Genomic DNA, 13,842 nt, shown 5'->3' on the forward strand with positions numbered 1-13,842 from the left:
ACTTCATATGTCATATCAATATTGGGAAACCGATTGCAAAATCGTGCAATATCCAGCAACTGTTCATCTGACATCTGCAGCAGCTTACGCCTCTCATCGTCCTCCATCTCTGCAAAATCAAAAACAGTCTCGATATTCTTTCCAGGGTATTCTTCGCATTTCTTGGCCAACTCCTTTGTGAAGTGGGGAAGCTGTAAAAGCATGGAATCACGCTCCCACATGCCCTGTGTCACCATTTGGCAGACTTCCATTGCAAGAAGGGAAAGGCTCAGCCAGCCATTGCTAGAAATAACATCAACCATTGACAGAAGCAATCTACTTGCAGAAAGAAGCACCTCACGTTGGTCCAATGCTAGGTTCCCACCCACAGTTTGCCTTGCAAAATGGGCCTGAAGAAGTGCATTAGCTTTCACATGTGGACTTGTGCATTTGGGATTTTCAAATGAAAACCTCAGGTGAGTAATCAACCTCTGAACCACCTCTTCCTCCCCAGGTCGTATAGGAAGTTGTGCATACTCTGTAGCTGAAGCCAGGATCTCCAGAAGACCTTTCATCTTTGTTTTGGAAGTCAAAGAACTGAAACATTCTATAGTAGTGTAATTGATGTAATAATATGAAGCTATCAGGCCCAGATTTGAAGGAGAAAGGTCCATATCATCCTTAATAGCAACGCACTTACTCACTTCCAAATCATTCAATGTGTTCTCTACAAGCTCTGACAGGTGATCAGAAAGATGCCTATGACTAACTCCCTGAAGATTGTAATAGTTGGGATTTTGTGTGAGCCTCCTGTACATAAATGTCCATGTAAGATAATCCACAGCATCTTGCTTGTTCTCAATAACTCCAGCAACAATTTCAGCATTCAAATTATCATGTAAAAAGTGGTGCAAATGGCTTTCAACTGGGAATGCTTCATACAAGAACTTCTTGTAGTACTCTTTGCGAGGCGCACAGCAAAGGATGACACATTTACCAGAATTATCTAACAAAGGTTGATTGGCATGACCCATCATTTGCAACAGATCAGTAACTGGGTAATCAATGTGAGCAGTTTCCAGACCATCATAATATTGTGTACCCATCACCACCACCAAATGGGCCGACAACGGAACTCCCCAACACATTGAACTGCTCATGACACAGACCTGAATCCACCCAGCCTCAAACAGCTGTGACACAACTTCTTGATCCAAATTAGTTAAACCCTCATGCAAGTAGCCCACTCCATGACATAAAGTGGCTTTCAACATTTCATCTTTAATTTTGTCAATGAAAGGCTTGAGTTCTTCAGGGGTCTGCAATAAAAATTGCTTCTTCTCACCATCATCCACATCTGAGTATGTCATCAGATCCACAGCAGTGAGTTGGACATGCTTCCTTGTTGGAACAAAAATAAGAGCAGGCTTCCCATTTTTGGCATGTTGAACAATTGCAGTGTATGTTGATTTCGTCATTGCTTGCATCCTTGCTTCAAAATTAGCTATATCCACCCCTTGAATGTGTATTTCCAATGGCAATGGACGGATGCCAGGAGGAAAGTTGAAAAGGCCATGACTGGTAGCACCAATCCATTCCCCAAGATCCTTTGCATTTGCAAGAGAAGTTGAAAGAGCCACAAGACGAATCTTGTTCTCAACATGACTTGCAATATATCTCATCCTGGAAACCACCGCCTCCAAGATGGGACCACCTTGACCCCCAATCAAGTGGAGTTCATCAACGATGAAGAGGCTAACCTGTTGAACTTGTTTCCTCTGTTTCCAGCGACGTGACAAAGCATCCCATTTCTCTGGAGTGCTGATTATTATCTGACCACTCTCCACAAGTTTCAAATCTGTAGCTGAATCCCCTGTTAATTCAACCACCTGCATTTTAAGACCACTGTTACCAAACTTCCTCTCCCAATCACAATAGCGTTCCTTAGCTAGTGCTTCAAGGGGCGCAATATACACAACACGCATAACACTGTCAGCTCCTTTTTGAAAATTCCTTAAAATAGCAAACTCAGCACATATGGTCTTGCCACTTCCAGTTGGTGCAGCAACCAAGATATTGTCATCCGTATTATACAAAGCAGCAAATACCTGAGTTTGAACAGGATTAAAATGCTTGATTTCCTTATAAAGAGCTTCATAAGTTGGATTCCTTAAGGCTGTCACAGGCAGTGGTTGCAAGTCCAATAGCTCTGTCGGTGGAGGATACTTTTCTGGCAGGATGAGGTGCCTGAAAGATACAGGTAAAACAGTTTGTGACCCAAGCCATCTATCTGACACAACACGGATGAAGTACTGAGGCGGCAACGGTTCATAAATTGGCACTGTTAAATTCAAAGCGTGATCTTCATCAATACACTGCTTCTTCAGCATAAAATACTCATGATGAAGAATATATTCACCACCATTATCCTCCACAATTACCCAAAATGGTTCCACATATCCATGAACTTTGTCCTCCCACTGAAAGTCCGCTGTAATTGTCAGCTCAATCCTCAAAACTGTGTGAGTGATTGGCTGAACGTATGCTGCAAGTTTAAGATTGGGGAATTGATGGATTAATTTATGCAGCTTTCTTCCCATCTTTGGAATGCGAATAAGCTCCCCTATCTCCTGAGATGAAAGGTCGTAATACCTGTCCCAGGCCAAATCCTTCTTCTCCAACTTCATCAAAATATCACTTGGAATTCCATGGAATTGGCGAATAGGTGTTTGAACACTCCACATCCTCTTGTCAACAATTTTGCATAAGTTCAAAGCCTTCTCAGCCAATTGAGCCCATCCACGTTTCAAGACAATCTCAAAAAGAGCTCGCAGGAGACGTCCTGCACTCTGAGTTATAAACACCATGTCAGATGTTAATGAAAGGCCTTCAAGCCTCAACTGTGAAATATATGCTTGCAGCAAAACGTTAATCTTGGCACTAGGCTCTTCCAAGCTTTCCTTGATAGGAATGGGAACACGATCTAAAAGCTTTGCGAGTTCCATCTTCTCATCTTGTCGCACTGTAACATATTTGAATTCTTCACTGAGTGAGAACAACCGACAAAGCTCTATATCACCCATAGTGGGCTTCAAATGCTCGTTATACGTGGATATAGTCCCATGAGTAATATAATAGTAGCTAGCAATGCGACCCAAGTCCGTGACCTGGAAATATCCACTTTTTCTATCATACTTCACCAAATTATTTTTGTTCAATATGGTTGCAGCAGAATGGATCAAATCAGCCCTCCTCTCCTCCAAATCCCTATCTCTTGCGAGAGCATCAGGTGCTAAACCATATAGTGTAGGGTTCCGCAACATTCGGACATACAAGTAAGTGTACCCAAGCCAATTAAAGGCTTCCCTAGCATTTTGAATAGTTCCAAGAACAATTTCTGCATTCAATTGATCAGCCAATTTGGACACAAACTGACTTTCAATGGGGAGCTGTTGATTCATTAGTGAAAGATAATATTGTAGTTCACTATGACCAGTAATGATTATGCCCTCCCCATAAGAATCATACTGGGGCCTTCCTGCGCGACCCAGCATCTGCATAACATCCAGAGGACTAAGTTCAGTCCAAGCTCCCTTTTCTGGATTATAGATCTGGGTCCCTTTAATAATCACTGAGTGAGCTGGCAAATTCACACCCCAAGCAAGTGTTGCAGTAGAAATCAAAACTTGCACATGCCCATAAGAAAATAATTCCTCAACAAGCTGGCGGTCAGCCCTTGTCAACCCAGCATGATGAACTGCAAAACCATATGGCAAAAGATCTTTAAGGTCATTGCTCATGACCAGATCTATTTGAGAACGGAGAATCTCACGACTTGCACTGTCCTCTTTCAAAAATCTACCAAGAGTATCATTAGCAAGAGCAATATCCCGTATGGCACGAGCTGTTTTGGCTGTTTCTTTCCTCGAATGGACAAAAATAAGGACTTGATGCTTTCCTGCTACAGCTATTACCTCTTCGTAACAGACATCATTCATCAACTGGAACCTTTGCAGTGGCTTCTTTACTGTGATTCCAATATACTTCTGAGAAAGAGGGACAGGTCTGTAACTATTGTCAAAGTGGAACAATCCTTTCTTCAAATCAACCTGTAAGAATTTTGCCACATCTTCATAGTTAGGTAATGTAGCAGATAGCCCAACCAACCGAATATGCACTTTTGTAGTTTCAATCTGTCTAACAGTTCTAGCTACAATACTTTCAAGCACAGGTCCTCTGTTATCATGAAGAAGATGAATCTCATCAATGATAAGAAGTTTCACAAGCTGTGTATAAGTATGGTCACCTGACTTCCTCGTAATGATATCCCACTTCTCAGGAGTTGTGACAATAATTTGAGTTTCTTCAAGTTGTTGGCGAGTTAGTGACTGGTCTCCACTTAGCTCCCTGACATTGACATCATAATATTGCAAACGATAGGATAAATTGCTGACAACTTCAGCAACAAGAGCTTTCATAGGTGCCACATATACAATCTTATAATCATTATGGTTAAATGAGCCATCTGAATTCCTGTTAAGTAATATCTGCTGAAGTATGGTGAGCACTGCAACATTAGTTTTCCCTGCCCCAGTGGGAGCACATAAGAGGATATTGTCAGCTTTAAAAAGGGCTGTCTCATAGACTCTACTTTGTACCCTGTTCAACTCCTTCATTCCTTGAAAAGCTGGTTGTGCCAAGTCTGGCATGTCAGATACTTTTATAAGTTTCTCATTTGGATCAAATGGTTTTGGCTTTAATGCGGGCACATAAATTTCTACATATCCCTTGCTAGAATGCCTATAAGACCCATCCGGAAGCTCAGTCTTTTTTTCGGACACCAAACAACCACCTTGTTCAAAAGCAATACTATCAAGATCAAGCAACTGGCGCTGGCCCCAACCACTGTCTGCATCTCTATCAACAACCCCTTTCTTGCCTCTGTCCTCATCTTCACCACTCACATCCTTCAATGTTTGAACCTCTTCTTTAGTACTCTTCTCCAAGTTCTTTTGCCTTTCTTTTGCACTAGCTCTTGTGGGATGCAACTGATCCACAATTGCAGCAAATTCCGGTCCCATTCCCATCATTTCCTCCTCAATCTTCTTCTTCTGTTCTTCGTCTCCAGCCCTTGCCAAACGGGTACACCAAACAATCCTCAGCCGGTTCCTCAAAAGAAACTTAATAAGACTAAATTTATCAAACTGGAGAACCACCAGCAGCTTTGATTCAACTTCACTGTCATCACCATCAGCGAGTATCTTAAGCGCATCTTCTGCAAGCTTCTGGCATTGTTGTGGATCAATCTCTTTTTCAAATGCTTCAGAGATCTTCCCTTGAAGCCAATAAGCACCAATGCTTAGAGCATTAAGGCTCATATCATCATCAATTGCAAACCCCATTTGCATAGCCCCAGAAACATAAGCTTCCACCACATCATTGTCCTCCTCTTCATCCTCCTGTACCATATCAAGATCGCTATCCTCATCCTCCACCCCAAAATCAACTGCAACACCCACATCATCATCACCGGTATTCCCAGCCACATCACCACCCCCATCTTGGTAATCCGTAATAAGCCTTCCAATCGATACCAACTGATCAAAAACAGCATTCGGTACAGAATTCAAAAGCTTCTCAATCTCCTTCTTCTTATCATGGTTCCTAAGCGTCTCATTCTTAAGTAAAGCCAATATCTCATCGGCAGCATCACTAACAACACTAAGCGGCTGCCCACCCAATTGTTGCTGAATCACACCAAGCATAGCCTCATAGGCAACCCTCGTCTCCCTCGTCTTGGGCTGGTAAACGCCTTCCTCAAATAAATTCAATACACTCTCTTCTTGAAGGCGGTGACGCTTGCTCTGGTGACTAGGTGAAGGCTCAAAAAACGGGTCACACTCCTCCTTCCTCTTCGAATTCTTAAACTTCTCAAGCGGCTGCCCACCCAATTTTTCCTCGCTATGAATCACACCAAGCACCAAAGCCTCATAGGCAACCCTCGTCTCCCTCGTCTTGGGCTGGTAAACGCCTTCCTCAAATAAATTCAATACACTCTCTTCTTGAAGGCGGTGACGCTTGCTCTGGCGACTAGGTGAAGGCTCAAAAAACGGGTCACACTCCTCCTTCCTCTTCGAATTCTTAAACTTCTCATCCAATTCTGAGGGTTTTCCTCGGTATGCTCTGTCACCAAAGCTCTTGGGGTCAATCTTTCCCCATAGAGATTCAGCCTCACCCATAGCCTCACGGGTATCATGAGATTCAGTGGTTAAGACCAGACTCGAGTTAGCTCGATACTCATATTGCTTCTCCCTGGCATGTGCTTCAGCACCTCCACCCATATGTGCCATCTCCAAAATTCCTCCTCAATCCAAAACAATCTCACACCCTCTAAACCTAAAATCAAAACCCAAAACAAAAACTATATAAGCAAGTTTCCTCTTCTATCTAAAACAAAATTTCACCAAACTCTAAAATCAAAATAATAATAAAAAAACAATATGTGTATAACAGAATATGGGGTTTAACAAATTCAAACCTAAAATAAAAATAATCGAAAGAAAGAAGAAGAGACTCACGTCTGGTATGGCGAAGCAGTACCGTTTTAGAATTGCAAGCACAAGCAGAGCTTCTTCAGCAAAGAGTATATAAAAATCAGTATCAAAAAACAAACACACAAAAGAAAGATCAAAAGATGAAGTAAAACCAGAGGCTCACTTTTGGTCCATTGAGTTGCAACCGAGTTGGCTCAGTCGAAAAAGTCTTCAGGGCTCTTCTGAATTTTCAGTCTGAAGAAGAGAGAGAGAGAGAGAGAGAGAGAGAGAGAAAACGCTTATTATGACCAATTCTCTGTTTCAGAAACCTTGTGCAAGAAAGAAAACAAATGTTTATGGTCTTCGCCAACACCAACTGTTTCAGAAACCTTGTGCAAGAAAGAAAACAAATGTTTATCGTCTTCGCCAACACCAACTGTTTCAGAAACCTTGTGCAAGAAAGAAAACAAATGTTTATGGTCTTCGCCAACACCAACTGTTTCAGAAACCTTGTGCAAGAAAGAAAACAAATGTTTATCGTCTTCGCCAACACCGACTTTAGGCCAGTTAGGACTCTATGGCCTTTGTTAATATTTGAGTTATGTGACAATGATTAAGGCCGAATAATCTAATCGAAACCTCTATTGGTACCATAATTTTCTGAGTCAACATCATTATAAAAAATAAATAAATAAAAATAAAAAATTCTGATTTTTTTTTTCTCTAAAACCCGATTATACATAAAACCCAATAAAAAAAAATTAAAAAAAAAATTGCTCTCTCAAACCGGATTCTTTGCCCATCTTCATTGTCAATTTCCTCTCCACAACCTAGAACCACCATCAGTCATTCTCTCCCACAACTCAACGGCTCCACCTTCTCCGACACAACTCAATAGCTCCAATTGCCCAAGTAGCAGATACATCCTCATTTTGATGGAGAGGCAACATATGGAATAAGTGTGTCGAAGAAAATTGCGATGACCATTAAGTAGCTCTTTGAGATGGATTTGCTGGACTAACAGTGGTGTTCATCGGTTGCAATAAGGTTATATCCTCATGCCTAATTCTTTTGTTGTATGTATTAAATATAAATTGGATTTTTTGGCTTAAGCCTGAAATTGGTGGTGTATCATATTTAGGGATTAGGTTTGCATAACATAATTAGAGGCATGATCGATTCAATTTTACTTTGAATTAAATTACATATTTTCATTCATTTTTAAGTCATTATACCATCAATCAAAATAAATATATGTAATTTTTTTTGATCTTTTATTCTTTTCTTTTTTTTCAAGTTCCTCAATTTCAACACCTGTACTTCAATCAAGTTCTATTTCTTGGCTACATCTGTTAGGTGTTTGATAAAAGGCCTATCAAAGTAACTGTTGTATATGTATTGGAATAATAGAATAAATGAACTAGCATAAACTATTTGATGATGGCCCATGATCACTAAGTTGCATCTTGCTGTTCAATGTGTCATTAAGTCATGTATTTCTTTTTTATAACTTATATTCATGGGTGTATATATTTGCTATATGAAAAATGGGGTGTGCTGATGGGGTGAACTAACTTGATTGTATTTTTGAAGACTAGGTACCCCTTTTTACCAAACACTCAGCTTTTTAAAACTCCACTTTTTCATTATGCACTTTTTGAAAACTCCACTTTTTCATAATACACTTTTACAAAAAGCTGAACCAAACTCACCCTAGGTTGGATTATTGATGTGTGGATTTCTGTGACCTGATTGTTTAATTCTCTGCTGTAGATGGGTGCTTTAATAAAAATATGTTGGTTTATTTATGAGGCAAATAGTGTTATGGTCAAGGGTGAAAGTTCTTAATTTGAATACTTTGTCTTGGCTTTTGGATCCTTTGGGCATATTTTGAAATGATTAGGCTAGGTGGCTATGCAGAATCCATTGTGCAATTTAGAATACTTAATATTTACATTTTCTTACCCTCTGCAAATTGAGTGCATTTGATTTATGTGTAGGAACTGAAGGCAGTCAAATCATGAGAAAGAGATTTTGTGGCATATATGAAGTTTGCCTTGGACCTAACCAATGCACCACTAAAAAATTATGCAACTGTTTGAAAAAAAGAAGAAGGTAAGTTTGTTTCTTTAAGATTTTTCCCTGCTGTTCTATCTTTTAGATTTTAAGTAGTTATTGAAGAGAGATACAGCTTGATTATTACTATTTAATCTTTTTTTTTTTTTTGGGTTATGTTGTGTGGATTGCAATTAGTCAAAACTTTAATTTGAAGGAAAATTATTGGCTAGGGTGCCTAAACGTTATTTTGGAGCATGTGATGCTTTTTTAACCATAGTGAGGAATGTAAAGTTGTGAATTACAAATTTGTATTTTGTTGGCTTTTATTCCGTGCCAAATTTAATTGTAATTATTTTCAGTCTTGTGTACCCTATATTTATTGTGAGATTTGATTGTAAGGGTTGTGTGCTAGAGAGAGAGTGTGTGAAGACTCAAACAAGTGAAGACTCAAGCCAGTGAAGACAGAAGACTTCTCACGTGTATCTCATGACTAAGCTTCCCGCGAAGTGAAGTATGTGCCTTGCACATGACTGGAATGCGAACAGTCTGTACATATGGAGACAGCTGTGTCTCGCGAGTATCTCGCGGGTAAGGCCTTCCCGCGAGACACCCGCGGGACATTCTGTTCTGCTAGTCTGTACTGTCTGATACACACTTTCTGTACCCTCATTATATATACCCATATTACCCACAAATGTGAATGAGAGCTTCTAAGAGAAAACCCTAGCTAAAAAACTTGACAGTTAGAAATTGTTTCACCAACAATTCTCTACACATTTGTTTGTGGAATTTCCTCATCTCCTACCTCTCCATTTCCATACTAGTGAGAGGTCAATAACTCAAACACTTATCACACCTGTTGAGAGTGTCCAATGAGGTTTTGGTGCTGTTGGGAAATATTGGAAGAAGCCAAGGATGGCAGATGCAACATGAAGCTTGTTGCGGGATCCGGAGAGCTAGACAAGACACGGTTCCGAGAATCCTTGTTGGAGTAGGAGCTTGGAGGGCTTAGATACAGAGGATAGATTAAGCTTGGAGGGTCTCTTGCTTACCCATGTATCCCAACTGATTGTCTAGTGGATCGATTACCGCTTGGAGGGCGGCGGAGAGGTTTTTCGTCGAGTTCTTCAGTTTCCTCTTCGATAACACGTCTCGATGTTATCTGTGTTTACATCTCTCTTCCCTACTCTTGTTCATTTCATTTTACTGTTGTGTTGCTTTAAATATGGATTAGAGTAGCTCCCTTGCTTGTATGCTTGCTTTTACACTATTCCGCACTTAGTATTAAGTTAGTGTAAAATCAACTAAGTCATAATTTGAATTAGGGGTCTAAACAAGCTCTTGTGCCTTTATACATTTCAAGCTTTCAAGGAATGTCTATTTACTCACTATAATAGTGCCCTTTTTTTTCCTTCATTATTTCAATGCATTATTTCTAATACCTTTCAAAAATTAGGAAAAATTAGGATCACTCTAGATTAATCTCAAAGCCCCCAATTTTTGTTAGGTAAATCAATTAATTGACTAGAGGTTTATGTGTAGATTGCCGTGTAGCAGTTTGTAGGATACAGGGAAAGCAGAGAGATTGCTGAGAAATGGGCTTAGCTATTTAGTATTCTCTGTTTCTTAGTCATAGCTATGAATACAATGGATACATTAAGTTGATAAAAATCAATATTATAAATTAGTTAGCCAGTAATATGAGGTATCATAATTGCAAATCATTCATAAAATCCATGACATGAATAAGGGAATCATCGTAGAGTGATTTGTAAGAATTTGATATGGTTGAAACATAGTCTAATTTACATTTTATGTGTTGGGTAGGATTAGATGCGCAAATCAATCAATCTTTAGATTCATGCTTTGTTCATAATTTTTTTATATGTTATCAAATTTGTGTAAGATGTGGAAGGAGTTGAACTATGTGGGACCTTGGAAAACATTGTTGACTTAGCAACATGTTTGTAGTACAATTTGGAGATGGGAATTACAGAAAAGTAAGTGCAAAGAATACTCAACTATGCTGGAAGTTTTTTAAGTAGTTTTTGTGTTTCTCATTTGCTTTACTATTTATCTTGGCTGTTAATGTATGTTTAAGCTGCAATAATGAGAATTGGTTTATAAGAGATTAGGGCATTTTTCAAGGTATTGTTTTCATCTAACAATGATACCACCTTCATTGAGAGTTGTGCTGTATTTTATCTGGTTAGAACATGCCATAAGAAGCAGATAATTGTAGCATTTATACATAACACATGCATAATTTGCAGAAAGAAATAACTATAAGTTTACAACTTAAAAGGAAGTTAGAGGATTTTTTTATATAAATGTGACCCATGAGAGGACTGCATAATCTTTGAATGGTTTCTTTGCTGTATTAATGGAGATTCATGCTGAGATTATGTACTTAGTGGTACTAATGTGCAAGGGATTATTTGTAATTAAAAAAATTTATGTGAAGAGTAGCAGTATGATAATAGATGTTTTGGTTTGCCAGCATAGAAAAGGTTTTTCTTTTTCTTTTTTTGTGCTTTAGGTTCTAGCGATTTATGGTGGAAATTTGTGTTATTTATTTTTCCATCTCTGTTTTGAAGCAAATTGGGCTTTTTTTTTTTTTTAATTATTTTAGGTTGTAGTGATTTTAGGTGGTAATTTGTGTCAAAGACAGGGTAACGAACTAACAGTGGTGTTCATGGGTTGCAATAAGGTTATCCTCATGGCCAATTCTTTTGTTGTGTATATTGAATATAAATTGGATTTTCTAGCTGAAGCCTGAAATTGGTGGTATACCAATTTTCTGTCAATAAGTTTTTAATTTCTTCATTCATTGCTAATCAGAGTTTTTTGATTGTTGAATAAATTATATTACTTGAAATTCATACAAATTGTCAGATTGCTTGCTGCCAACTCAAGGTTTGATACTTTCCTCTGCTTTTTTATTTTTATTTTGTTAATCTCTACCCATTCACTGGGGATTCTCATTTTTGTACTACTGTTTACCTCTTGATTTCATTTTTTTTCCTATAATGAATGTGTTGGATAGAGAGAGCTAGAGAGAGAGATCTACGGGAGGCCCTTCACTATTGTCATACCGGTCCCCTTTGATATTGATGAAGAGATTGCTGCATTAATTGCTGGTCTGACACAACTGGATGAAGCATGGAGTCCAATGTTTTGTCTATGAGATTGTTCTGTTATTGGACAGATTCTTTTTATTCTCTTTTATACTCTTCCATAGATTGTTTGTTCTTCTCTCTTTTTTTTTTTCTTTTTTTTTTTAATCTAAATCATTAATGCAACCATATGACCAATCTTTGGAACTCTGGCCTATTTCTCAAGGAGTCAATAGTTTATAGTTAGCATGTCTACTTGCTGGGCTTGGTTCCCGCAGTTGTTAGGGGTTTGTTTTAGTTTTGGGTTGCTGTTGGGGTTTGTTTCAGTTTCGAATTGCTGAAGTTTTTAATATCATTTTTTATCTGAATTTGTTTTAATTTAGGCTTATGTTTGGGCATGTGATTTTTTGAAAGAAAAATTCTTTTTGTTAATAAAGAATGTTCATAATTTATGATTGTTTAAGGTCCTCAGATATTGTCAAGAACTGTTTTTTTTCTTTTTTGTTTCTCTAAAACTACATAGTGAAATTAAACATGCATTTCTCTTTACAAAAACAGTCCTATGGACAGTGAGATTGACATGTCTTTCCATTTGATTTTTGAATTTGATTGTGATTGTCAATTTTTCATATACTTACTAATATATTTATTGTTTCTATGTCTTATTGCAGTACAAATCAAATACATTAGTGGGGTTTTTAAAACTTGGGCTTCTTCCCAGTTAAGTGATGGAATTATGATTTCTTTTGATTACATTTTTGTTTATGGTATCTTAATTTCTAATGTTGTTTCTACTTTGCAATTTTTATTTCATGTTAAATTATGCTTGATATGACTTTTGATTTTAGTTCTAATATCACATTAGCTACTAAAAGCATGATTTATGTACTGGTATAGGTTATTGTTACGACAACTAACTTGGGGGCAAATAACTTGGTGTTTTGGTTGTGTATATATATATATATATATATATATATATAAATAGAATGTGTCTACTTTTGTAAATATTGCCTCTAGAGCCATCTTCTTAGAAGCTCTCCCTAATTAAGTAATTTTCCAATAGCAGCTTTGTTGTGGCCCTATTTGATTGAGTGATCAGAGAAGCACCTAGAAGACCTGCATAGCTTAAAAGTGTCCACCTGAATGTCAACTTTGGATATGTATCTAATGTGCTCCAACTTTTTGATGGTAAATCTATTACAACTTTGACAAACTAGGAGAGAGTTGTTTTTTTATATATTTCCTAATGACAAATTTAGGATCAAAGCATTTTAGTTGGTTGTTGTTGAATGTTCTTGAGTGTTTTATAGTGTCACTACTTTTGTGACTATTGCATGCAGAGCCATCTTCTTAGAATCTCTCCTTAATTAATTTTTCAATATTTATCAAGGACTGAGTATTTTCACTGTGGTCCTCCACTAAATACATATGTAGTATTAAGCACACTTTCTTCACTATATGTGTAATATTTAAGTAGATAATATTTTTTAAGTTTCTTCAATTTTTTTTTCCATTTAAATAACAAATTTATTTAATTGGACATAGGACTTTAGATATTGATTTTCCATATTTATTACATGTTTTCAATGTTTTTACTGTATTTGATGATTTATACAAATGCAAGTATATTAATTTAGTTATTGAATAATTAACTTTCTATTGTAGATTATTGAATTATTTTAGCCTCATGTGGATTTGTGGTTAATTATATATACTTGGTGGCAGTATTCAATTTTGATCTTAGCCTCCCAATCCTATAGGTTTTGCTTTCATGTGTTTCAGTTTCATGGCTTTTTTTTTCTTCTTCTTCTTCTTCTTCTTTTGCCTATCTGGGATTTATGGTTTCATGATCGGGCTATATTTTATACTACCTCATATATTGTTTTCATAAACTGCTAATTCATGGTGAACTAGAATGTTTTTATTGTGAAGTGAATGTGATAGTAGTTTTGGGTTTTAAAGGTTTTTTGTTTTACTATGATATGGACATTAGCAAAAGATTTTTAAGTTTGTTTTGAGAGTGATGTTATGGTTAGCTCAAAAACCCTTGAATGTTTGTCATGCCCTACATTTATATGTGGGTTATGCATTGTTCTCATTGTGAATGATTAATTTCATTAAATGTCTTTCTTATATTTAGAGGTTTTTTAAATTAA

At 37.4% G+C, this 13,842-nt stretch overlaps 1 protein-coding gene across 1 annotated transcript in view; it reads right to left on the reverse strand.

The window, feature by feature from the left end:
- Window positions 1-7,105, reverse strand: part of LOC115963029 (DExH-box ATP-dependent RNA helicase DExH12-like) — a 7,744-nt gene extending 639 nt beyond the window's left edge. Inside the window, exons 1-4 of the mRNA XM_031081912.1 lie at window positions 6,697-7,105; window positions 6,558-6,610; window positions 6,100-6,375; window positions 1-5,889 (exon numbers count right to left, since the gene is read on the reverse strand). The exon at window positions 1-5,889 is cut by the window's left edge and continues 639 nt beyond it. Coding sequence (XP_030937772.1) covers window positions 1-5,889; window positions 6,100-6,329 — 6,119 coding nt within the window. The 5' untranslated portion in view covers window positions 6,330-6,375; window positions 6,558-6,610; window positions 6,697-7,105. The remainder of the gene's footprint in view (window positions 5,890-6,099; window positions 6,376-6,557; window positions 6,611-6,696) is intronic.
- Window positions 7,106-13,842: the final 6,737 nt, after the last annotated feature.

This window comes from Quercus lobata, chromosome 10 (assembly GCF_001633185.2).
Source record: "Quercus lobata isolate SW786 chromosome 10, ValleyOak3.0 Primary Assembly, whole genome shotgun sequence".
Classification (NCBI taxonomy): domain Eukaryota; kingdom Viridiplantae; phylum Streptophyta; class Magnoliopsida; order Fagales; family Fagaceae; genus Quercus; species Quercus lobata.